The 26074-nt window shown below is 48.2% G+C and overlaps 1 protein-coding gene across 1 annotated transcript in view; it reads left to right on the top strand.

The window, feature by feature from the left end:
• UMOD (uromodulin) overlaps positions 1-26074 on the top strand; it is a 256077-nt gene that overhangs the window by 206801 nt on the left and 23202 nt on the right. Inside the window, exons 15-16 of the mRNA XM_085629081.1 lie at positions 868-1030; positions 1124-1208. Of these exons, the coding sequence (XP_085485207.1) occupies positions 868-1030; positions 1124-1208 (248 nt within the window). The remainder of the gene's footprint in view (positions 1-867; positions 1031-1123; positions 1209-26074) is intronic.

The following is a 26074-nucleotide window of genomic DNA, read 5'->3' as shown; positions in this document are numbered from 1 at the left end:
TGCGTCGGACAGCCGGTGCGAGCCGGAGTGTCCGGCTCACAAAACGTCCGGGTGGTTGCCTTTGGGGGTCTGCGTCGGACCCCCTGTCACCCGCAGCCCTACGACTCGGACACAGGGGGAGACCCAAGGGTCCCCCCAACACAGGCATGTACGGTGCGGATGGCACCGACGCGTACCGACTGTAGGGGGCGCCATTGTGCGAGACGTACCCATTCAGTCAATGGGAGCCCATGTATGCGTCGTACGACCGGCTCCCATTGACCTCTATGGGAGTCCGACCGAACTGAGTCCGGCAGCATACGGCTGCATCGTACTCGCTCGGTCGGACTGCAGGACTCCGGCTCGGTCGGAAAACACTCTGGATCCGGCTCGGTCGAAGTGCTTTCCGACCCGGATCGGAATCGGCACCAAAGTGTTAATACATCTGCCCCATGGTGTCTTGTTTTCTGATGTGTTTGGTAGTCTACCGTAGAGTGAGTTACATGTAGAACACATGGGATGGCATGGTCATGTAGAGGTTTGATCTTGAAAATTTGATTAGCAGCTGGCAATAAGAATAGCTATAGCATGTCCTTGTTCCACAATAGTTTGTAACTCCATCTTAAGCTTTTCCATCATACTTGATTGCAAACTGTAGCATAATACTATATGACCTTAAAAACAGGTTTCCTATAAAAATTGTAAAGAGCATAAGAGTCAAAGATATAAGTGTTGTTAAGAATCATTTGAGTCAGCCCACGTTGAAGCTGCATGCCGGTCAAGAGTTGGCACAGTAGGAATTTACTTGGTGGTTGGATTCTGTGTCCTTCTGAATTCTAGCTTATTTGTTATCACATCTGATACAATTTTCTTCTACTGTTTTTACAGTTGTCCCAACAAGCAGGATCTAACTATATCGGTGCCAGAGAATGGCCGTTCCATACAAGGTCGATTTTCAGTCCAGATGTTTAAGTTTGTGGGGGATTACAATTTTGTGTACCTGCACTGCGAAACACGCCTCTGTGATACAAGTAAAGCACCTTGTGCACCTGTAAGTAAAGTTATATCCATGTTAAGCCAGAGCCTGCTAGAGAATGGTGATAATGCATTTGGATACTGATCCATTCTTTTTTGTTTTGTGTAGTCTTGTTCTGGGGTTCGCTCAAGAAGTGATGACGGTGACCAACAAAGCTACAATTTGACGCTTGGGCCCATGATGCAACGTGCAGGTAAAAACTGTGGTTTTCTTAGGAGTCTAATGCTGGAGTTGCTAAATCCCAAGGCTACCTATTCCTGTTTCAGCCTCATACCTTTTTGTTCCACCCCCACTCCTATAAATTCTGTCTCTTTTTCACACATTTTGGTTTCAATCTGATCCCTCCTTTTCTATCCCCATGCCACTGTGTTCTTCTCTTTTTCTTTCTCATTCATTCTCTGTTTTTAGCACTAGGCTACAGACAGCTTTAGTTGTTTGTTGGCAAAACCTTTGGTTCCAATGAGTAATCTATACTTAGATTGGGCTTTAAGTCACCCATTGTTCATGATTAGTTGGCATTTGATTTGACTCTGTTATCTATCTCAGTTGTCTGCTTTTTATTCAATGGCTTTCCACCCTATTGTTGTGTTTTCCATGCCAAGGAGTATTTCTCACAGTTTTCTGATGCTTTGTATCCTTCCACTACAAACGTGAGGGGAGTTTTTTTATTTTATTTTGTACTGAACACTCAATGGGAATACTTGTGTTTCCTCTGCCTCCTCCACCATGTCTGTGTGTGCTCTCTTTTTACTCCCCATCCACTCCTTGTGTAACGTTTTCTATAATTTATTTTGAGGGCCTGGCAGCTGCAAAGTGCTGCTAGTCACTCATTTCCATTTCCCAGCTCCCTGATACTCAGTCACCAGTTTAACCTCAGCTTTCCTGTACTCTCTCTCCTATGCATGTTTAAGGACCTTTGAAGGTAAACTGCTACACCTCCACATGACCATCCCCATGCAAAAAGCATTGGCAAAACCAATTGCTCAGACTTTTTAGAAGCCAGACCTATTGGCTTTGAAAATGTTTGTTTGACTTTCTCCCTCATGATCTGCAGCAAAGTCGGATGAAAGTATTCGTTCCAGTGCCCACCATCAGCATACACCGGCACAAATTAAGCACTGGGTAAAACAATATCTAACTAGATCACAGTGAACACATTTTGTACAGTAGTCATACATTATTTTTAAACTTTGTAATAATGTAATTATGGGCCATATGTACAAAAATTTTTGCATTTCTTAATGGGCCGAATTGCAATTTCGACCCGTTAAGAAAAGCAAAACAGCCTTTCTTAATGTACAAGGGCAGATAGGGAATCGCAAAAAGCAATTTCTACCCAGTAGAAATCGCATTTTGCGATTCTCTAAATAGGAAATTGCAAATAGGGATTTCCTATTTGCGATTTCCTAGGCACATATACAAAGCATTTCTGAAATGCGAAGTGGGTATTTAGGAAAAGCTCTTAAAATCAAATTCAAGTCGATGATAACCATGAACAATTATAAAATAGCACCACAAGATGCATTTTTTTAAAGTGCCATAAAGCGCACACTTGCCCCTAGGATATTTGTGCATTTTACATGTGCACCACTTTTTTGGGGGGTGCATCAAGAGGGGCATTAGGCCCATAGGCACCCTTGGTTTTTCATTTCCTAAATAGCGATTTACTAATAGAGATTTTTACTCTGTAGGAGTCGCTATTAGGAAATCTCTATTTTTGTACATTCTATTTTGCATTTCCTAAATAGCGTTTTCTTAAGAATTGCTATTTAGCAAATGCAAAAACTGAATTTCGTACATTTGGCCCTATAATTCTAGATGTCATCCATTATTTCTGACTGCTCCAACATTGAGGTAAGTAGTGGCTACATATATATAAGAACACATACATGAAAGTTGCTGATACCGTTGTAGAGTTTGTGGATCCCTGGGTTTTAAAAGCTCTTGTAAAAATCAATATGGCTGGCTCTTCTGACTGCTGTATTACAATCATGTCGGGAACGTCTGTGCAAGAAGGTTGCTTCTACTCCTTTTATCTATGTATTGCGTCACTTAGGGGGCAGCTCAGATATCTGGTACCCCTAAAGCCCAATAACATCTGTTGCTACACTGGAAAATCCTTACATGGCCACCTGTCGCAGCAGTCGGTCACAAGGTTGATTATAGTGAGAAACGAGTGGACAATATACGTGAAATAAATACATACATTCCCCAAGACATCTTTGATGAGAATAGGAGGCTCACACAAGTTGGATTCTACAGCTTGATCACCTTCTTGGAATTTGCTACAGAGTTGTAATCTATTCCAGACTGTCCAATGCTGTGCTCAAGTTTTCAACTGTTCTCTTTCCCTACATTACTCGCCTGACCAAAACATTTATTGGTGGAGCATGGGATGATGCCTTCAGAAGGTACACAACTACAGCGATTCCACTTGGTAGTCTGATTTTATCATGAAGGTGCAGTGTACATTTGAGACCTCATGCAATCTATATTCTCTCAACCTTCATAGTTCCTGAGTATGTAGCCCCCCTCCAAACCACATCCATATAACCTGAAGGGACTAAACTGTCAAGACCCCCCCCCATGCATCCATTTAACATGTTGACCTATATAGTACCAAATAGTCTCCTTCGACTAACTAGTCCCCCCTATGGAAATAAAATGTGAATCACCAAACCTTTGGCTTGGTCACCTAGAGACTATAGTTAGTTCAACCACTTTGTCTCTTTTCATAAATACCTGCAATGATTCCAGGACAAAATGACAATACCTCTACTCAAAAGATATTTGCTGATACATCTTCTCCCTCTAACTATCAACTTTTCCTTTTCTTAAAATTTTGTACATATGGATCTATGCTTGCTCCAACACCCCAGCCAACTTCCTCCAGTCTGGAGTTCTTGTCTGGAAGTTCACTGAAATTGCACTCACTTATGTAGCTAATGCTGTCACTTCTGTCTGATACAAGCACACCACCTCAGCGTTTGTGTTCCTTGACCTTTCAGGAGCTTCTACCATAATCGACCACACTAGTTTGCTACTACTAATACTACTGCCTGCAAAAACACAACAATAAATGTTTTCTACACCTATAGCTTATTCCACTCTTTTCCATTCTCATTCTGCTCCTCTCACTCCTCATCAACAAGCATTCCAGTGTGCTTCCTTCAAGGCTCTATCCTGAGCCATAGCTATTGCACATCAACACCACCTTCATGAAAATAATCATTCCATCTTTTAGATTCTGGCATCATCTTTATGCAGGTGATACACAAAGCTCATCTTCCAACACCAAAATCCACATTTTAGCTTGCCTATTGGCCATTCATCACTAGATAGTTCTTTATTGCATTACAATACATTCCACCACTCCTGAAAACATACATTTCACAGCATCCTTTACCTTATCTATCCACTTTACCCCTTCTTGGTTCCCTCTGATAGTCTCATCCCCTCATCATCCACGAGCCTCGATGTCCAGTTCAACTTTAGAATAAGATAGAGGTCTTTTTATCATTGCGTTTGCCTTGACTACTTGATACTAGATAATGAAGAGCTTCAAAATATGTCCATCTCTGGTTCCAAAATGAAAAATCGCTTATTAACTGTCTAGTCAACAACAAACATGACTACTGTAAGAACTTTCGCGAATGCCCCTTCAACACTCTTTTTTCCCAAATGTTGCCACTCCTTATTCTTCCATATCATCATCTCACCTCCTTGTTGGCTGGCTATAGGTACAGTTCAGTGGTAATTATAAGCTGCTTAACTTGACCTTCATGCATTCCATGGCAGCCAAGACATCTCTGATGCATCTTCTCACCACACTAATGAGCGAACATAACTGTCGGCTGACTTTGCCTTCTTGTCCGCAGACCTGACTAGCACGACATAGCTATCTCTTTTTGATGGTCTTCGTAGAAGAAGTATTGAGCAGTGTGTACTGAGGGAGTTGTAGTGCTATTTTTAAAGTTCTGATTTCCTTTTGGTTTAAAGTTGTTCACTAGCAATAAGATCCCCCATTGGTCTACTTTTCTGGTATTTGTGGCAGTAAAGTTCATGTTGTGGGTGGTGCTTGATGTTTTCTCCCCTTCCTTCCAGTTTTGTATTACTGAATGTGCATTTTCTAGATCAGGAGAAAGGAAAGCTGATGGGGAGAGGTAAGCCAAAGTTCTTTTCACAATATGGAAACCCTGCTTTCTGTACATTCCACCATTCAGGTTAAATTGTTTCTCCCCCTCCTACCATCTTGAGGTATTCCTTCCTCCTTTTCTTTGGGTGCATCTGTTAAACCCCTCAGGGTTTGTATTATGATAGGTAATTTGCTCTGCAAGTTTCCTTCCTTTTCAGGGTATTGTACCAGGGTGTAATTCCTTATATCCCCTTTCTGCATCCAGTTGCTAGAAGGAAGGGCATTATGAAAGGCTGAACGCTTTTTGGCCCACTCCAACAGAGAGGTAAATGTCTCAGAGTGTTTCAACTATGATTCTCATCTTGGTCTGTTGCTAAGAGCAGACTGTTATGCTTCATCATTAACACCTTGCTGCTGGTCTTTTAAGGTAAGAGTGACCACAGATGTGTATATCAACCCTTTGTGGTTGTTTTTGGGCAGATTGCACCATGCTGGAAGCTTTCTATTCTACTTCATGCGCCACTTCCTTTTGGTTTGAAGCCTTATTGTACACATGTGGCAGTGTTTAATATTTGATTGTAGAAATGAAAAATTAAATGCCATAGCCTGTAAAGGTCCTACAATGTGATGTTTCTAAGCATATAGAAACAGGACTGCTGTGTTAGCTACTTGATTTTTATGGGATGATGGTTATTTCTGACTGTGGAATCTTAAGATACTTCCCTCTCATATGAATTATGACATCAGTTGGATTGTTCTTTTGTACCCTGTTCAGTGACCTTGCTGGATTTATAGACTAAACCGAGCAGGGGTTTGATATGCAGATGATGATGGATAGATTGACATGAGTGTCTGAGGTGGATCCTGCCTTGACACTTAAACATGTTTTCAATTGATTTCCTTTTGATGGGAAAGTCTGTGGCACTGCCAGTGGGCCTTTGATTCCTCTTACTCCCTGGGCTAGCCGGGGGCATATTTGACTCTGTTCACTCAAAATAGGTCATTTTCTTGCTCTAGGGATTCCTTGCTCTTATCTAAGTGAGCCCACCCATTGCACATATTGATAGGCTATAACTAGATAGCCATATCTGAATATCTGTCTCAAACCTCACCTACAATGAGCTAAAAATGCTATGCCAAAATTCATCTCAGCCTTGCATGTTTCAGCCTATCACACTAGTGCTGCTAACTAAGCTTAATTAGTGTGCAGTTTTAAAACCAATAGCTTATAAATCATTGTGCTTTATGTACAAAATCATAAATTAGTCAGTCCCATCTATTTTAGCGAATCACTTGAAAGAGTCCTGCCTCACTCAGCTGTGTATAGTTGAATATGCTCATACCTTTCTGTTTCCCAGTTTCAACATAACCAGAGCAGTAGATAGGGCGTACAGTCAGTCAGACAGATATATTTACTTTGGATATTTAAATACATAAAACTGTATAAAAAATACACATTGCAATATATGACCATCAAGATAAAACATCTCACAAGAACACATAGATAATTAAAATGTGAATTGTGATACATTCTCTAACCAATCTTCATTTCCAATAAAAACGTCCATAAAAATGTAAACTTTGAAAGATACTCTCCAATATCCACAGATAATCTTTCTGATATGTTCAGCCACATGCATTATAAATTATATGACTAAAACAACTTTCTTAAATCACACATTTATGGATAGTAAATACGCACCATGAACATGACGGCTTGAAAAGTTAAAAACAAATAAAAGTTTAAAATTGTAACTCTCTGGTAATTCATCTGGTGAAAAAGTTAAAGGTTTTCCTAAGATTAATTATGCAGAAAGTCAGTACTTTAAATTTGCAAATACCATTGATATTGAGGCTTCTTACTTACATATTCATATCTTGTTCTGATATCTGGTGATGTTGACATTTCTCAAGTTTTGAATTAGCCACCTTGTTCTTGAGCCTGGATAGCCTGGACAAAAACTAAACTTTCTTAAATGGCCTATTATGATCATAAATGGGTCCTGGGTAATGGCCAGGACTAGATAATTGTAGCCAGAGGAAGGATAACAATTCTTATTGTGATATAAAACAACTTTTCATAGCAGAAATGCCTGTAGGTGATTGCCCAGTTCCCAAAGGTCAGCTGGAGTTCTTGTATGTCTATATATGAAGTCTGGAGATGACCAGACATGAATCAGAACTGAGTCATTCTAAGTACATCTTACTGGGCTCCCTGATATGGTCTAAATTCCTCTACACACCGCCGTCTTACAAGCAGGATAAGAGGTCTCACTTTAACAACTGTTTCTATGTTTCTTAGAACCAGTGCTAGCCAAAGTGGTATGCTAGGGCTGATAAAAGGAAATCACAGTAAATCTTATATCAACTTTTTTTCAGTCCCCTTCAGCACTGAGACATCAGTGTGCCCCTATATTTCTAATGCATAAACAGCCGCTGCTTGTGCGTGGGCGCTGAATACGTCTTTACTCATTAGGCTCTTTACAAAATGTGATATAGCCACTATATGTCATGTCAACATTATATTTCTTTTTGAGATTTGTTGCAAAGTCATCCTGTGCCCTAGACACCCCCAACCTTTTGCTAAATGGTACTGGTGGTAACTGACTCTGACTGACCCTGGACTCTGCCTAACCAGGGCCAGTGCTATGCTGAAAGAGACACATTTAGAATACAGTGAAAACACCTATATACACAAGGGTACACTAAGGGTTGGGTTACCCCTGTGGTTGGCATGACCTACCCTATCAGACCCTATTAAATATTAGGGCAGGGGGATTAAAACTACCTAGAAGTCCCTAGCCCATGATAGGGCATGGCAGTTTAGAGGCCAGCAGCTTTTTCTGCACTTGCATGTGTGCACTGCTGAAGCCTGATTTCTGTTTAAAAAAGTAGCCCTGGTTGGCAGGACTGCTTTTAAAAAATAAATTGTGCTCAAACTCGACTTTGGTGTTTGGGGCACTTAAAATGCATAACCTACAATGTTTTGGCATATTAGGAAGGAGCTCACAGGGTCTCTCCTAGGAGTCCCAGGGGTGGGGGGGGGGGTCAGGTATTTATATGGTAGACCCTTATAAAATTAGTTTTATATGCCCTGGGTAAGTGACATTTCACATTTCAGTCCCCACATTGTGATAAAGTGCTGTCCAAATTCGAATTTGATGCTAAGAGCACTGTGGAGGGAGGATGTGCAATATTTCTATAGATTCAGAACTCCTAAAGTCTCCCCTAGTTGTCCCATAGGGTGGGGGTCCTGTAGATATAAGCGAAGTACTTATAAAATATGTTTTTTGTAAGTCCTGGTGCTGGAAAAATGTACCAAGCCATTTTTCCCATTGCAAATCCCCTGCCACATAGGTTAACATGGCAGGAAGTTATTAACTAATTACTCTTGATAGGTGAAGGCTAAAAGTACCATTCAAAGACTTCCCAGAATGGTATTAATAAACTCAAGAATATGATATTGTTGAATTTCTCCTAAAGTGTACATACAAGAAGTTATAAGACTTTCTTGTTTGTAAGTACATATTCAGCCTTCCAGTGGTCTGTCCTGATTGGTCAGAGTTAAGTGGATTAGCCAGGCTGCTTTGAAGAGGTGATAAAGAGCTCTTGGGGTTAACCAGCTCTTCTGGGAGGGCAGTGTGCTGTTCCACCGGAATGCATGGGCCGGGGAGGAGTCGCAAACCATGGTCTTCAAAGAGGAGATAAGTAAGTGTAATTTACAACTCTAAACTTTTCATCTCAACCAGAGCTAGGCTTATGGAAGGAATGCACAGATGCAAGAGGGAGAGTCTATGTAAAAGTAGCCATCCTAGGGGTGTGTTTAGCCAGCTCTTACCTCCCTGCTGGAAAATAAGCCATTATGAATTTGGAGGATTTCGTGCACTCTGGGACAAAATAATGCCACACTCTACAGGATGTGGTCATATTCTTGGGGAGTTGCCCTGCTCTCATTGGTCGGCAGTGACCTCTTGCTTGACCCAGAGAACTTGGAATAAGAATCTAAGAGGGGCAGAGTCTCTCAGACCTGCTGCTTAAAACTTCAGAAAGCAAGACGTTGCCAACTTGCCATGCTGAGAAGTTGGGGTGCAAAACTTTAAGGCCTGCCCTCTGAATACTGCACCAGCTGAAACTACAGCCCTGTGGATTACCTTGCTGTAAAATAACTCAATAGTGGACTCCCTGCAAGCTACAGGTTAACAGAGCTCACCTGGAACATCACCACCAAGGATCCTCAACTGGAAGAGCCACCAGTGGATTTGTAAGGGTTTTGTCCAAGTGGATTGTGGGAACTGAAGTCCTCAACTTTCAAGGACCATCTTGGAGCTTCCAGACCCTTGGAGGGACTTTGAGACACTTTGGGACCCCATGGGGAACTTCAGGAAGAAGTTCCAGGAGTTTGGAGAACTTTAGAGCAACTTTGGTAAAAAGCTCCATATAGGGGGCCCGACTCAACCTGGCCAGCCAAGCCGCGTGCCTTCAACCGTGAGCCGGCCAGGCTTCCCAGGTTTGTCCAGCTAAAAGCTCCGTAGGTCCAACTTCCAGAGTTTGACCGGGAGTGGAAGAAATCAGAGGCTGGCGAACCCTCACCGAGTCCTGCCTGGCGAAGAGCATCGAGGGACCCCACGAGAAAAAGCTCCAGAAAAGTTTCTAAGTCCGAAGGTAAAAACTGTGGCTGGGACTTAACGCGAGTGGAAGCTGCTCAGGGCTCCATCGCGGTCGGCCTAAAACTTTGACTTTGAGCCGGTCTATCGCGACCAGATGTCCCATTATGGTGCTATAAGTTTCTATGTGCTATAAAGTGATAAAACTTTAAAAATTCATACCTTTGGTTTTCTACATTGGATCTTTGTTGTTTTGATGTCATTTTAAAGATACAAATATTTCCTATTTTTATAAATTGGTGTTGGATTTTTCTTATGTGTTGTGTCTTAATTATTTACTGAATTGGTGTTTTTAAATGCTTTACATACCTGTCTTTGAAGTTAAGCCTGTCTGCTTGCAGCCACGTTACCAAGAGTTGAGCATAGGAATAATTTTCTAAAACCTATTCTGAGCCCTATATTGTGTTAGTGGCCTTATTGCCAGTCGCAGACCTACATTGGCCCCTACCAGTAATCCACCTTTCAACATCTGATGCTCAGTGGTGCGGATGAGGACTGTGTTTAAAAGTACACCTTTCAGTAAAGTGAATTAAGATTATAACAATACTCTAAATTACCTTAGAACAAAACTTTTGAGTTTGATTTTTGGAATTTGGACTAAACTGTTTTTAATCCATTGTTTTTCCAAATTGTTTTAAGTCTGTTGTGCCTAGTTGTTGTGACCCAAAACTAGGGAACCATGGAGCTGGACCTGGCTAAACTGTCCCAGTTCAAGATGGCTGATCTTAGGGTACAGTGTATGCTTAGGGGGCTGCCTGCTTCCAACAAGATTAGAAAGGCAGGGTTGCTTAAGTCCCTACAGGCCTGGGCCAGTGTAGCTGAGGAGATTCAATGGGGGATAAAGGGTGTTCCCCCCAACCTTCCCCAAGAGGAGGGTAAGGATGGTGCCTGTTTCATTATCTCTAATGTTAGCCCTATGATTCCAGATGGGGGAGTGGGGTAGGGTCCCTTACTCAGGATCCACCACGGCCCCTTGCAGAGAGACAGTTTGAGGCTCAATTAGCTTTGATTGCCTTGGAGAAGAAAACATTGGATTTGGCTAAGAAGAGATGGGAGAGGGAGGAGGCATTCAAAAGAAATGGTGGCAGTGAAAAGGATGAAGATTGTGAAATGTCCTGGGGTGGTGCATTTGATCCTAAACTTCCCAAGTGTACAGTGCCCAAGTACACAGAGGGGGATGACATTGATAGGTGGCTTGCAGTTTTTGAGAGGGCCCTTAGAATGAGTAGGGTCCACTCTAGGTATTGGGGTGCACTCCTGTGGGAGTTGATTCCAGTAGCTGGGAGGGAGAGGCTCCTGACCCTGAAGGGAGAAGATGCAGAATCATACCAGCAGATGAAGGCATGCTTAGTCAAGAGATTTGGTCTGACTCCAGAGCAGTACAGGGTGAAGTTTAGAGGCACCCAGAAATTGAGTTCCAAGTTTTGGGTAGACTTTGTGGACATTTCAGTGAAGGCACTGGAAGGATGGATTGTTGGTAACAAAGTTGACACATGAGGGATTGTATAATTTACTTTTGAAAGAACATATTTTGACTCTTTGTGCAGAAGAGAAGTTATGCCAGTATCTAGTGGACTCTAAGCTGACAGACCCCGGAGAGCTGGGGGAAGCAGCTGATGAGTGGGTGAGAACCCAGGTTTTCATTCAGCACCAGGGGAGTGACCAGAAGAAAAGGTGACAGGTCCCTCTCCAAGGCAAAGCCCAAAGGAAGGAAGGTCAAAGCCAGAAGGAGTCCTCCAAAGACTCACAAAAACCTGCACAAGGAGGGGGGCCCAAGCCCACCCAAATTCAAAGGGAGGTGGAATCAGGGAAAGAATGGTAGGTTCTGTGATCCCTCAAAAGTGGGTAAGTGCTTTGACTGTAACCAGCCAGGTCACACACAGGGAGATGCTGTCTGCGCCAAGACGTTTCCCCCTATGGGGCCATCCCTAGGGATTGCCAGTGTCAGTGTAGGGGTGGAAAGTGGTGCCCTGGTGAGGGGTAGTCAGGTGGTTGAAGCAACCTTAGTGTCCCTTGGTGGATTGAATATTGCAACCCTTGCTGCCTTACATCCAAACATGGACAGAGGCATAAAGTGAATAGGACTGAGGTTAAGGCTATACGAGGCACTGGAGCTAGTGTACCTATGGCCCTGGATGAGCTGGTGCCTCCAGAAAGGTTGCTATCTGGTGAGTTTCAGCAGGTGACTTATGCAGACAGCACTACCAAACTCCATCCTATGGCTGTGGTGGATTTGGAATGGGGAGGTGTGACAGGCCCTATGAAGGTAGCTGTGTTTTAAGGTGCTCCCAGTCCATTGTTTATTAAGGCAATGATCTTGAAGCCTCTGTGTGGTCAGAGGTGGAAAGAGGACTCCATATGAAAATATTGGAGTTCCCTGAGTGGGTATGTGCTGTGACTAGGTTACAGACTAGTCAGAAGGGTGGGGCTGGACACTTGGACCCTGGAACAAAGGGCCAAGCATCCAAGGACAAGGGCACTAGGCCTGCTGAGCCAGCCCAGGGAACTCCAGAAGTGCAGGAAGAATCTAACCCTAACATGGAGGATCTGGCCTCTGAGGGAGGGACTCCATCCCTGCCAGAGCTGTCGGATTTGGCAGAGCTGACAGGAGCAGGTGGACCCTCCAGAGAGGAGTTCAGTAAGGGACAGCGTGACTGTCCCACCCTTGAGAGCTTGAGGCGGATTGCTTCTAAGCAAGAGGAGGGGGTTGACAGTGCGTTTCACAAACTCTACTGGGAAGATGGACTGCTTTATACTGAGGCCAGAAACCTCAAGGAGGGGGCCACCAGGAGGTTGGTGGTGCCCCAGAAGTACAGAGAGTTCATCCTGACTTTGGGTCATGATATCCTCTTGGCAGGACATTTGGGACAGACAAAGACATGGAACCGGTTGGTGAACCATTTCTACTGGCCCCATATGTCTGAAAAGGTAAAGGGGTTTTGCAGCTCCTGTGTCACCTGTCAGGCCAGTGGCAAGGCAGGGGGCAAGACCAAGGCTCCCCTAATACCATTGCCAGTTGTTGGGGTTCCTTTTGAAAGGATGTGGATGGACATTGTTGGTCCCTTGGACCCACCTACTGCATCGGGGAATAGGTATATCTTAGTGGTAGTGGACCATGCCTCTAAGTACCCTGAAGCAATCCCTCTTAGAACCATTGATGCTTAAGCAGTGGCTAGAGCACTGCTTGGTATGTTCCCCAGAGTCAGTTTTCCAAAAGAGGTGGTATCAGATAGGGGCATTAACATCCTGTCCAGCTATCTGACTGCTATGTGGGATGAGTGCGGTGTCAACTACAAGTTCACCACCCCCTATCACCCACAAGCAAATGGTCTTGTTGAGAGATTCAACAAATAAATGGGTTGTCAGAGAAACTCAGGAGGAGATGGGATGTTCTCCTTCCATGCTTATTGTTTGCCTACAGGGTGGTGCCACAGAAAGGGGTTGGTTTCAGTCCCTTTGAGTTGTTGTTTGGACACCCTGTGAGAAGGCCATTGAGCCTGCTGAGAGAGTCTTTAAAGAATACTCTGAGTCTTAAAGAAGCAAAGGACAATGTGCTTGACTATGTGCTAGGCCTGAGATCTAGACTGGCAGAGTACATGTACAAGGCAAACAGGAAACCTGGAGGCCAGCCAGGAGCTCATGAAGCACTGGTATGACCAGAAGGCTACTATGCCTGAGTATACTCCAGGACAATAGGTGTGGGTGTTGGAGCCTGTGGCTCTCAGGGCCCTCCATGACATGTGGAGTGGGCCCTATCCAATCTTAGAAAAGAAGGGTGAGGTCACCTATTTGGTTGACCTTGGCACCCCCAGGAACCCTCATAGGGTCCTGCATGTGAATAGATTAATAGATTGAAACCCTACCATGACAGGGCAGACATGACCATGTCACTGGTCGCTGATGAGGGTGTGGAGAAGGAAACTGAGCCTGTGCCCGAACTCCTCTCCACTAATGTGCAAAATGGGTAAGTGGAGGGAGTTGTGCTCTCTCGCAAGTTGACAGACCAGTAGCACAGAGACTGTAAGCAAGTGCTGGAGCAGTTTGCTGGCCTGTTCTCTTTGACCCCAGGCATCACTGAGTGGTGTGTGCACCACATTGACACTGGTGACAGCCTACCTGTCAAAAATAAACTGTAAAGGTTGTCTGACCATGTTAGAGCCAGCATTAAAGCTGAGGTTGCTAAGATGCTAGAATTGGGGGTAATTGAACCGTCTTAGAGTCCATGGGCCAGTCCAGTGGTGCTGGTACCCAAACCTAATCCTCAGGGGGACCCACGGAGTTATGGTTCTGTGTGGACTACAGAGGATTGAATGCAGTCACAAAGACTGACGCTCACCCTATACCTAGAGCTGATGAGCTCATTGACAGGTTAGGGGCTGATAAGTACTGATGGAGCAAAGGAGATGTCAGCATTCTCCACACCAGAGGGACATTATCAGTTCATGGTAATGCCCTTTGGTTTAAAAAATGCACCTGCCACCTTCCAAAGGTTGGTGAACCAGGTCGTGTCTGGGTTGGAACAGTTCAGTGCAGCTTACCTGGATGATATAGCTGTATACAGTTCTACCTGGGGGGATCACTTAAGCCACCTAAGGGAAGTGCTCAGGCCATGCAGCAGGCAGGCCTGACTATTAAGGCAAGCAAGTGCCAAATAGGGCAGAGTTTGTGATGTACCTGGGCCACCTGGTAGGTGGGGGTCATGTACAGCCTTTCCAAGCTAAAATCAAAACTATTTTGGATTGAACAGCTCCTGTTAACCAGACTCAGGTCAGGGCATTCCTTGGATTGACAGGGTACTAAAGAGGGTTTGTTCAACATTATGGGACCATTGTGGGGCCCCTAACTCAACTCACTTCTAAAAAGAGGCCCAAGAAGGTGGATTGGACCCCGGAGTGTCAGAAGGCTTTTGACACTATGAAAGCTGCTATGTGTTCAACCCCAGTGTTGCTGGCCCCTGACTACACAAAGGAATTTGTGGTTCAGACAGATGCTTCAGAGCAAGGGATTGGGGCAGTGTAGTCACAGCTAAATGAGGAGGGCCTTGATCAGCCAGTTGCCTTTATTAGCAGGAGGCTTCTTCCCAAAGAACAGAGGTGGAGTTCCATTAAGACAGAGGCTTTTGCTCTTGTCCGGTCCCTGAAAAAGTTGAGACCATATTTGTTTGGGACTCACTTTCGTGTTCAAACTGACCACAGGTCTCTCAGATGGCTCATGCTGATGAGAGGGGAGAATCCCAAGCTGTTAAGGTGGTCCGTTTCCCTACAGGGAATGGACTTCACAGTAGACCACAGATCATGCAAATGCAGATGGACTATCCAGGTTTTTCCTCTTAGCTGATGAGGACTACCAGGGTGTAGGTTAGTAACCCATCAACTTTCGTTTGGGAGGGGCTATGTTGCAAAGTCATCCTGTGCCCTGGGCACCACTCAATTTTTTGCTGAATGGTATTGGTGGTAACTGACTATGACTGACCCTGGACTCTGCCTAACCAGGCCCAGGGCCAGTGCTATGCTGAAAGAGACACATTTAGAATACAGTGAAAACACCTAAATACACTAGGGTACACTAAGGGTTGGGGTACCCCTGTGGTTGGCATGACCTACCCTATCAGACCCAATTAAATATTAGGGCAGGGGGATTAAAACTACCTAGAAGTCCCTAGCCAACAATAGGGCATGGCAGTTTAGAGGCCAGCAGCTTTTTCTGCACTTGCATGTGTGCACTGCTGAAGCCTGAGGTCAGTTTAAAAGTAGCCCTGGGTGGCAGGACTGCTTTTAAAAAATAAATTGTGCCCAAACTCTATGTTGGTGTTTGGGGCACTCAAAATGGATAACCTACAATGTTTTGGCATATTAGGAACCCCCAGGGTCCTCCTAGGTGTCCCAGGGGTGGGGGGTGGGTGGGGGGTCAGGGTTAAGTGGATTAGCCAGGCTGCTTTAAAGAGGTGATGAAGAGCCCCTGGGGTTAACCAGCTCTTCTGGGAGGGCAGTGAGCTGTTCTACAGGAATGCCAGGGCCGGGGGAGGAGTCGTAAACCATGGTCTTCAAAGAGTAGAGAAGAAGTCAGTGTCATTTACAACTCTAAACTTTTCATCTCAGCCAGAGCTAGGCTTGTGGAAGGAATGCAGAGATGCAAGGGGGAGAGTCTATGTAAAGGTATCCATCCTAGGGGTGGGTTTAGCCAGCTCTTACCTCCCTGCTGAAAAATAAGCCATTATGAATTTGGAGGATTTGGTGCACTCTGGGACAAAATAATGACACACTCTACAGGATGTGGTCCTATTCTTGGGGAGTTGCCCTGCTCCCATTGGTCAGCAGAGACCTCCTGCTTGACCCAGAGAACTTAGAATAAGTATCTGAGAGGGGCAGAGTCTCTCAGATCTGCTGCTTCAAACCTCAGAAAGCAAGACGTTGCCATGCTGAGAAGTTGGGGTGCAAAATTCTAAGGCCTGCCCTCTGAAGACAGTACCAGCTGAAACTACAGTTATAATTTGTTTTAAAATGATGCATGCTGATTGTGCATCATAAACGTGGATTTTAAGATGTTACCTGTCAAATAATATATAGATCTAAATTCATTTTTGACCTGACAAGTGTAGGAGCATCATTGATTCTCCTTGTATGTTATAACACTGGTAATATGGAGAACAAATATTGTTGTGACCAACAGATACGACTGTCTCTCACCATATAGGCCATTTTTGCAACGCTGTTAGCATGTCATTGAATAATTCATTTCAATAACCCATGTGGAACCTCCCTCCACTGTAAAGACTTCCATAGTAGTGGTCTTTGTATGTTCTCAAAAGCAGTTTTAGTTTTCATGTTGTTTTTTGATCTCTTCTTGCTCTCATCCCCTCTACCTTGTGTTATTCTTTCTTTATTGTCATTCTGAATTCCATAGCCATGTAAATTCAGATAGGGGTCTGTATTGCATATAAAAACAATCCCTCGATAACTTCAGGTTATAGTTGACTCAATAATCGTAAAATCAATCGCCAGCAGACCGTCCCTCTATCATCGTATGGCACCAGCAAATGGCCATAGAATAACACAAGGGAGAGGGGATGAGAGCAAGAAGAGATCAAAAAACAACATGAAAGACAACAGATGAGCCCTGAAGAAGTCCTTAAATAGGACGAAACGCGTTGGCTACTAGGAAGAGAGGAATTAGAACTCAAAGGATACAAGAATAAAGGAATATACAAAATACAATAATTGGATGGACTTGTTCTTTATATTGAGTGCGGATCAAATTCTTTATGTAATTGTTCATAGTGGAAGTTTCTTTCACTTGTTTAGGAAGCAAAGGGGTCTTGTTTCCTTGATCTTCGCACCATAGAATTGATAATGTTCTTGAGACAAGGATAAGTGCTGTATTATATCTCAGACCTCTTTTGTAAATATTTTGAGGTTAATCGTATGAACTTGGCCACAAAAGGGTATACCTTTAATCTCCAACCCGAGTGCCATACGTGAATAGCAAAGGGTTCTACTGCTAGCGCAAAGAGTAAGGGTCAGAGTGTGCATCCCTGTCACGTGCCTCAGTGCAGGGAAATCAGACTCGTGGTCCTCCTGCTCACTCGATTGTAGGTGATCGACGCTATGTATGACGTCATGACTTTGGAGATGAAGGCCCGCCCAAGGCCTGTTTTGTGTAATACCGCTTGGAGATATGTCCAGTCTACCCTGTCAAATGCCTTCTCCGCATCGAGTCGGCATGTTTTTTCTACTAAATGGGCTATATGCAGAACGTTATCAGCCCCTTGTTGTTGGCGAATAAAACCCACCTGGCCGGGATTAATGAGGCCAGGGAGATACGGGTCGAGGCGGGTAGCTAGTATTTTAGTAAAGAGCTTGCCATCCGTATTGAGTAGGGCTATTGCGCGGTACGAGGAGCATTGTGCCGGGTCTTCCCCACTTTATGTATAAGACAGATTGCCACCATTGCCATTGTGGGGGTAAGACCAGTATCTTTTGAGAAGGAATTGAACAGGCTTAGGAGGTGGTCTTGCAGCTGGGGAAGAAATAGGTAGTTAAATAGTACCTGAAGCCCATCTGGTCCAGAAGCTTTGCTTAATGGGAGGTCTCAAATGGCATCGCGCAGTTCTTGAGCCTTGATGGGGTTGCCTAGGAGGGCAGAATGGTGTGGAGGTAAGGGCTCCAAGTCACATTCAGAGAGGAATGAGTGAAGCCTTGTGGGGGAAGGGTCTTCATGAGAGTACAGTTGCTCATAGCAGTTTCGGAAAGCCTCTAGTTTGTCTTTCTATGCAATTGCCCATCCTGTGCTCCCCATTTGTATTTTAGCAATGTGTGACCTAGCGCGCAGGTGCCGCAGCTCGTGGGCCAGGAGCTTGCCTACTTTGTCGCCACCCTCATAGTATCTCTGATGTAGGGACAGAAGGGTACACTCTGCTTTGCCCTTGCAACTGACCACATAGGAAGGCCAATTGCCTTTTGGTCCTTCGTGTGGGGACCGCCTTATCCAGCTGCTCCAGCTGCTAGATCTCAGCTGTGAGTTTAGATTCCACCAGTTTTGCCACCTGTCCACGTGCTATAGCGATTGCCATTATTGTGCCCCTAATGGTAGCTTTAAACCCGTACCAAAGTGTATGCAGGGAAAACTCAGGTAGTGCATTGAGGCAAAAATAGTCAGTGATTACTTTGCGTATCTTTTCTATGTCACTGGAACGCACAGAAGGTGTGAGGGTAAGTGCCAGCGCGTGGTGTGCTCAGGGCGGGACAGACCAGTATCCCAGGTGATTGCTAGGTGGGCGTGGTCAGAGATAGAGATGTCTCAGAGTTTCGCTCTGTGATTGCAGCATGGGACCGAGGGGATGACAAAGGCATATTCTATGAGAGAGTATGAAGGGTACACTTGCGAGTAAGCAGTCCCTCATGCCAAGATGTTTAAAACATCATGCATCGATCAGCCCACAGTCCTCAATCTCCTGCTTTAGGTTTGCAGGCATAGCCCCTGTATTCTGGAATGTTGCACTACTTCTATCTAGGGATGGGTCCCAAACCAAGTTAAAGTCCCTACAGATTATAATATCGTCTTCCACCCCATCTAGTTGCTCCAGCAGGATGTGTCTAATATATGTGTCTTGGGAAGTCTTTGGGCGTATAGCTTAAGCAGTGTCAGTTTTCGTTGCCCCCAGAATAGTTGAAGGAACAGGTAACGACCCTACCTATCCAGGGTCTCTTTGACTACAGAGGTATAAAAGCTAGCTTTGCAGAGGATGCCCACTCCCAGTGTTTTAGAAGTTGTGTATGCCCAGTGTCTCTTAGGATACTTCGGGTGTGTTATGCGGTGTAGGTCGGCCTTTACCAGATGGGCCTCTTGAAACATTAGAACATCTGGGTCATGTTGTAACACAAAACACCAAATTTGTTTCTACTTGTTCGGGGAGTTTAGGCCCCGCACATTTAGGGAGAGCGACTTGAGATCACCCATGGTAAGTGGGTGGTCAGCGAGTGCGGTGTCTTTTTTGGGGATGGGCTGACAGTGGGACGGGGTACATGTGTTGGCCAGGGTGGTAAAGGGCATCCCAGCTTCCTACACCCCCTGTCGTTGCTAAACCTTGCACATTTGCCCAGCTTAATTATCCGCCATTTCCAGCTTCATCTCTCCCTAACCACTTATAGCACTAAGTATTGCCTCGCCTTTGCCTTATGTTACTTAGGTGTCGATTCTGATCTCGGTCGGAAGGGCTCCGAATCAGATTCGACTTTGCTGAAAACGATCCGGAACCCTTGTTTCTGACCAACTCGTTCCCAGTTCCGGATGACCAAGTACAATGCCTGGAAACCGTCCGGGCTAACCAAATTTGTTACAGAAGGCATTCGGAGAGGACGAGCCTTTCCGGAGCCGATTCATACAGCTCTATGGATTCAGTTTCCGAGTGAGTGAGTACGATGACCGATTCGGACAGCCTTTCTAATTCAGTCTGCCTGGAACAAAAGCGCAGCCGGAATTGGTCCTTGGGGGCCCATAGCAGGCCCCCCTTCACCCGGGGCCCTCCAGATCGTGCCAGTGAGGGTACCCATGGGTCCCCTCTTCCCAACCATGCATTGTGTGGCAGGCACCATGGGGTGCCCGTCACAGGGTGCAAGGATTTCCCCAGCCACCCCTTTTTACATTGGTTAGCTTGTGTTCTCGTTTGGAACACAGGCTCCCATTGAATCCAATGGGAGTCCAACCGAATCAGATACGGATGCATACAGATGCATCGTAATGGTTTGGTTTTACTCCCCCGATTTTAGTCGTACAGAAAGCATTCCAGAACCGAGTCGGTCTGTAGGCTTTTCGAACGAGATCGGAATCGGGCCCTTAGTGTGCGACCTGCAAGAAAAAGCAAAATACATCAAAATACAACAAGTAACAGCAGGGGACCATGAGGGTCCAACTAGGACTTCTTCTGTATGTGGAGATTGGCACCAAGGCACTCCAATCCCACTGGAGGAGTCACCCTCTGGAAGAGAAAGTCGGTTGGGGGTGGCCATCAGCAACGCAGTAGGGACAGCGGAACTGGAGCGCCAAGGTCCCCCGTTCCCCCTGAGGCGCATCTTCTTCAGTGATAGTTCAAGTAGAGGGGCACATGGTAGTACATTCTGTGCATTGCAATCGTATCCACCTTAGGTCACCGCGCAGTCAGACAGGGCCAGCAGTCGAGTGATCAGGGGAGGCTTCCCTGCTGAGGGTGCATAGATGGTTAATGACGTCTTTCTTTGAGTCTTGGGAAGATGTTCTGCGTGGTCTGTTTGATTGATGCTGGGGGACCATAGCCCATTTAGGTTTAAGATCACGCCCTGAGGAGCCAAGGTGGGGTGGTTCATCCCTTGTCAGAGGATCGTCCAGTAACCCCAGTAATGCTTTAGCTTCTGCCAGCGACTGTAGTGTGCAACGCCTGCCCTCCCATTGGAACAGAAGTGCAAAAGGGTGGCCCCACTGATAGTGGATACCTTGGTCACGCAGCTTGTCAGTGATAGCTTTGAAGTTGCGACGTTTTCAGAGGGTGACAGGGGAAAGATCCTGGCAGAGTCGGATCATGTGGCCTTGAAATTTAAGCTCTTCCCTGCCCCTAGCTGCTTGCATAATTGCTTCTTTTTCCGTGAAAAAGTGCACTCTGGTTAAGATGTCTGGACAGCAGTCTGCTTGATCTGCCCTCGTGGCAACTCGGTGGGCCCGATCCAGGGCAGGTGGGGATGCGTCCTCGTCACCTCAGACCGCCAGTAGAAGCTCTGCTGTAAAGGTCATGATGACCGTGCCTTCTGCGCCTGGTGGCACCCCTCGTATATAGATGTTGTTGCAGCGGCTCCTATTTTCTAAGTTATCCTGCTTTCATATCTCTTATAAAAAGTGGTCCATATACCCTTGGGTGATAGGTGCCGAGGATTCACCCCCCACCGCTGTGCATGACTGAGTTGCCCTCCGCTCTCCCTCCCCGCTCCCGCTTCCCGCCACCGCCATCAGCCCCGCCCCTTTTCTCTTCTGTTCCCTCCCCGCTCCCGCCTCCCAGCTGCTCCGCCCACCCGCGCACTTGGCCTTTAAATGGCGACCGTGCGACGCAGGTGAGTGTGACCCACTTGTGGGACACCCCCGCGCCGCACGGCCACCAGCTGCTGCGTGTGCCCCTGTGCCTGCCTCTGCCCCAGCGCCGGCCTCGCTGCCGCCTTGAGCGCTCCCCTTGGTTTTGCCGATTTCTGTCGGAAATTTGTGCTTGTTTTTTTGGTTGCCGTAAGAGCGTTTGTCTACTGTTTTGCCTCTGTTTTTGACCTGCATTGTTGCCTGTACCCAGTGCCCCGTTTTCTTCGTGTTTTTTCATTTGTGCCTGTCTCCTTCCTGTGTGCCCGCCTACCTCGCCGCCCTCCGCTCTCCCTCCCCGCTCCCGCTTCCCGCCACCGCCATCAGCCCCGCCCCTTTTCTCTTCTGTTCCCTCCCCGCTCCCGCCTCCCAGCTGCTCCGCCCACCCGCGCACTTGGCCTTTAAATGGCGACCGTGCGACGCAGGTGAGTGTGACCCACTTGTGGGACACCCCCGCGCCGCACGGCCACCAGCTGCTGCGTGTGCCCCTGTGCCTGCCTCTGCCCCAGCGCCGGCCTCGCTGCCGCCTTGAGCGCTCCCCTTGGTTTTGCCGATTTCTGTCGGAAATTTGTGCTTGTTTTTTTGGTTGCCGTAAGAGCGTTTGTCTACTGTTTTGCCTCTGTTTTTGACCTGCATTGTTGCCTGTACCCAGTGCCCCGTTTTCTTCGTGTTTTTTCATTTGTGCCTGTCTCCTTCCTGTGTGCCCGCCTACCTCGCCGCCCTCCGCTCTCCCTCCCCGCTCCCGCTTCCCGCCACCGCCATCAGCCCCGCCCCTTTTCTCTTCTGTTCCCTCCCCGCTCCCGCCTCCCAGCTGCTCCGCCCACCCGCGCACTTGGCCTTTAAACGGCGACCGTGCGACGCAGGTGAGTGTGACCCACTTGTGGGACACCCCCGCGCCGCACGGCCACCAGCTGCTGCGTGTGCCCCTGTGCCTGCCTCTGCCCCAGCGCCGGCCTCGCTGCCGCCTTGAGCGCTCCCCTTGGTTTTGCCGATTTCTGTCGGAAATTTGTGCTTGTTTTTTTGGTTGCCGTAAGAGCGTTTGTCTACTGTTTTGCCTCTGTTTTGACCTGCATTGTTGCCTGTACCCAGTGCCCCGTTTTCTTCGTGTTTTTTCATTTGTGCCTGTCTCCTTCCTGTGTGCCCGCCTACCTCGCCGCCCTCCGCTCTCCCTCCCCGCTCCCGCTTCCCGCCACCGCCATCAGCCCCGCCCCTTTTCTCTTCTGTTCCCTCCCCGCTCCCGCCTCCCAGCTGCTCCGCCCACCCGCGCACTTCGCCTTTAAATGGCGACCGTGCGAACGCGCAGCGGTCACGCGCAGCGGGCGCGCCGATTGTGCGCCGAAGGCGCGCCAAAGGTAAGCCCGTCTGCGCCCGTCCGCGACCGGATCGCGACCAGCGCCAGGACCCCTGGCCCCCGAAGACCCCGACCGACCCGCCAGACGTACTCCGCCGCCACCCTCTTCGCTCTCAACACCGGCCGACTACCGGAATGCCATCAAGCCACTCCAAGACATACCCACGGACCTTTCAGCTGCCACGCCTGCAAATTCACCTGCATCCGGACCAGCCCCGCACCAGCACCCGCCAAGTCGAACACCAGCAGCACCCACCTCAAGTGCATCCTGCTCAACACCCGCTCCGTCCACAGACACGCCATCGAACTCTGGAACCTTCTAGACACCACAGCCCCTGACGTTGCCTTCCTCACGGAGACCTGGATGAACGCCTCTTCAGCTCCCGACATCGCCATCGCTATCCCAGAGGGCTACAAGATCGTCCGGAGGGACCGAAACGCCAACCAGATGGGAGGAGGCATCGCCATCATCCACAGGAACACCATCCGTGTCACGACCAGCACCGACAACACCCTGACCAGCGCCGAACACCTGCATTTCCAGATCCACACCAACCCGAACACCACCCTCAGAGGCACCCTGATCTACCGACCCCCTGGACCACGCACGCAATTCAGCGAGGACATCGCCGACTTCGTCAGCCCGCATGCCCTCCCCTCCGCTGACTACATCCTCCTCGGAGACCTCAACTTCCATCTGGAGAACAACAACGACCACAACACCAGCACCCTGCTCGACAACCTCGCCAACCTGGGACTCAAGCAACTGGTGTCCACCCCCACCCACCTCGCCGGACACACACTCGACGCCGTCTTCTCATCCAGCACAGACATCGACTTCAGCCACGCCACAGAGCTTCAATGGACGGACCACAGCTGCGTCCACTTCACCTTCAAGAGAACGACGACCCACCAACACCAGCAACACACCGCCCGCAGAAGCTGGAACAAGATCACAGCAGACCAGCTCGCCACCTCCCTGAGCCAACACCCTCCGGCCAGCTCAGCGAACCCCAGCCAGGCCGCCGATAACATCACGAAGTGGATCAGCAACTGCGCGGACGAACTCGCCCCGCTGAGGACCCCGCCTAGCAGACCCGGCAGCAAGAAGGCCCCATGGTTCACCGACGAACTCAAGAGCTCCAAGAAGAACTGCCGAGCCCTCGAGAAAGTCTGGAAAAGGAATCCGACACCGGACAACAGGACCTCCTACAAACTTGCCACCCGGAAACACCACCAGCTGATCCGCGCCGCCAAGAGAACAGCATTCAAGGACCGGTTGGACAACAACGCACACAACAGCAAGGAACTCTTCAACATCGTGAAAGAGCTTTCCAACCCCAACGCAGGAAACAACGACATCACCCCATCGCAAGACCTCTGCAACTCCCTCGCCTCCTACTTCCACAACAAGATCACAGACATACACAGCAGCTTCAACAACCAGCCAACGCACACCACGACCGACCAGCCACCCCCCCCCACCACCACCCTCCACGCCTGGACCCCGATCACCCCCGAAGACACCATCCGCACGATGAACTCAATCCACTCCGGATCACCAACCGACCCCTGCCCTCACCACATCTTCAACAAGGCCGACGCTGTCATCGCACCCCACCTGCGAGACATCATCAACACTTCCTTCGACACCGCCATCTTCCCCGAGAGCTGGAAACACGCCGAACTCAGCGCTCTACTCAAGAAACCAACAGCGGACCCCACCGACCTCAAGAATTACCGCCCCATCTCGCTTCTCCCGTTTCCAGCCAAAGTCATCGAGAAGACCGTCAACAAGCAGATGGCCGCCTTCCTCGAGACGAACGGATCCCTCGACCCCTCACAGTCCGGCTTCCGAGCCAAACACAGCACCGAGACCGCCCTCATCGCCGCCACCGATGACATCCGAGCCCTGATGGACAATGGAGAAACAGCGGCCCTCATCCTCCTAGACCTCTCCGCGGCATTCGACACGGTCTGCCACCGCACCCTGGTACGGCGCCTCAGCAACATCGGAATCCAGGACAAGGCGCTGGAGTGGATCATCTCCTTCCTCGACGGAAGAACACAGCGAGTCCGCCTACCACCGTACAAGTCAGAGGCCTCCGAAGTCATCTGCGGCGTCCCCCAAGGATCATCCCTGAGCCCCACCCTCTTCAACGTCTACATGAGCCCCCTCGCGGCCATCGTACGCAAACACCACCTCAGCATCATCTCCTACGCCGACGACACCCAGCTGATCCTCTCCCTGACCAACAACCCCGCCGCCGCCAGAGCCAACCTACACGAAGGGATGAAAGAGGTAGCCGAGTGGATGACGACCAGCCGCCTGAAACTGAACTCGGACAAGACGGAGGTCCTCATCCTGGGCTCCTCTCCCTCCGCATGGGACGACTCCTGGTGGCCTCCCGCCCTGGGCACCGCACCCAAACCGACAGACCATGCACGAAACCTGGGCTTCATCTTGGACTCCTCCCTCTCCATGACCAGGCAAGTCAGCAGCGTCTCCTCGGCGTGCTTCAACATCCTACGCATGCTACGGAAGATCTTCTGGTGGATCCCCACTGAGACCAGGAAGACCGTCACCCAGGCCCTCGTCACCAGCCGACTGGACTACGGCAACGCCCTCTACGCCGGGACCACCGCCAAGCTCCAGAAGAGACTCCAGCGGATCCAAAACGCCTCAGCCAGACTCCTCCTCGACATCCCACGATCCAGCCACATCTCCGGACATCTGAGAGACCTTCACTGGCTCCCCATCAACAAGAGAATCACCTTCCGCCTCCTCACCCACGCACACAAAGCCCTACACGACCAAGGCCCGAGCTACCTCAACAGCCGAGTCAACTTCTACGCTCCCAAACGCCACCTCCGATCAGCCAACCACGCCCTCGCCGCCGTCCCCCGCATCCGAAGAGCGACTACAGGAGGAAGGTCCTTCTCCTACCTGGCCGCCAAGACCTGGAACTGCCTCCCGTCCGACCTGCGCCTGACCCAAGACCACCTCTCCTTCAGGAAGAAGCTGAAGACCTGGCTGTTCGAGCAGTAGCGGCACCCCCCCCCCCCCCCAGCGCCTTGAGACCCTATGGGTATGTAGCGCGCTTTATAAGTGTCACTGATTGATTGATTGAGTTGGGGGGTGAGTTGCCGCTTCTGGCTGTGGGGTCCTGTGCCAGAGAGACATCACTGGATTATCTTTAGCTGCTTTAGAGTGTGGCATAGCAAGGGGTAAAGCCACCAAGTCCACCGAGGAGTGCCATCTCCTGGTGCAGCTCCCGATGTGCAGGTCCCTGCCAATGGGGGACAGCCACATGGGGCACTCC

The sequence above is a fragment of the Triturus cristatus genome, chromosome 10 (assembly GCF_964204655.1).
Source record: "Triturus cristatus chromosome 10, aTriCri1.1, whole genome shotgun sequence".
Classification (NCBI taxonomy): Eukaryota; Metazoa; Chordata; class Amphibia; order Caudata; family Salamandridae; genus Triturus; species Triturus cristatus.
This window is presented reverse-complemented; position numbering and strand designations above follow the sequence as displayed.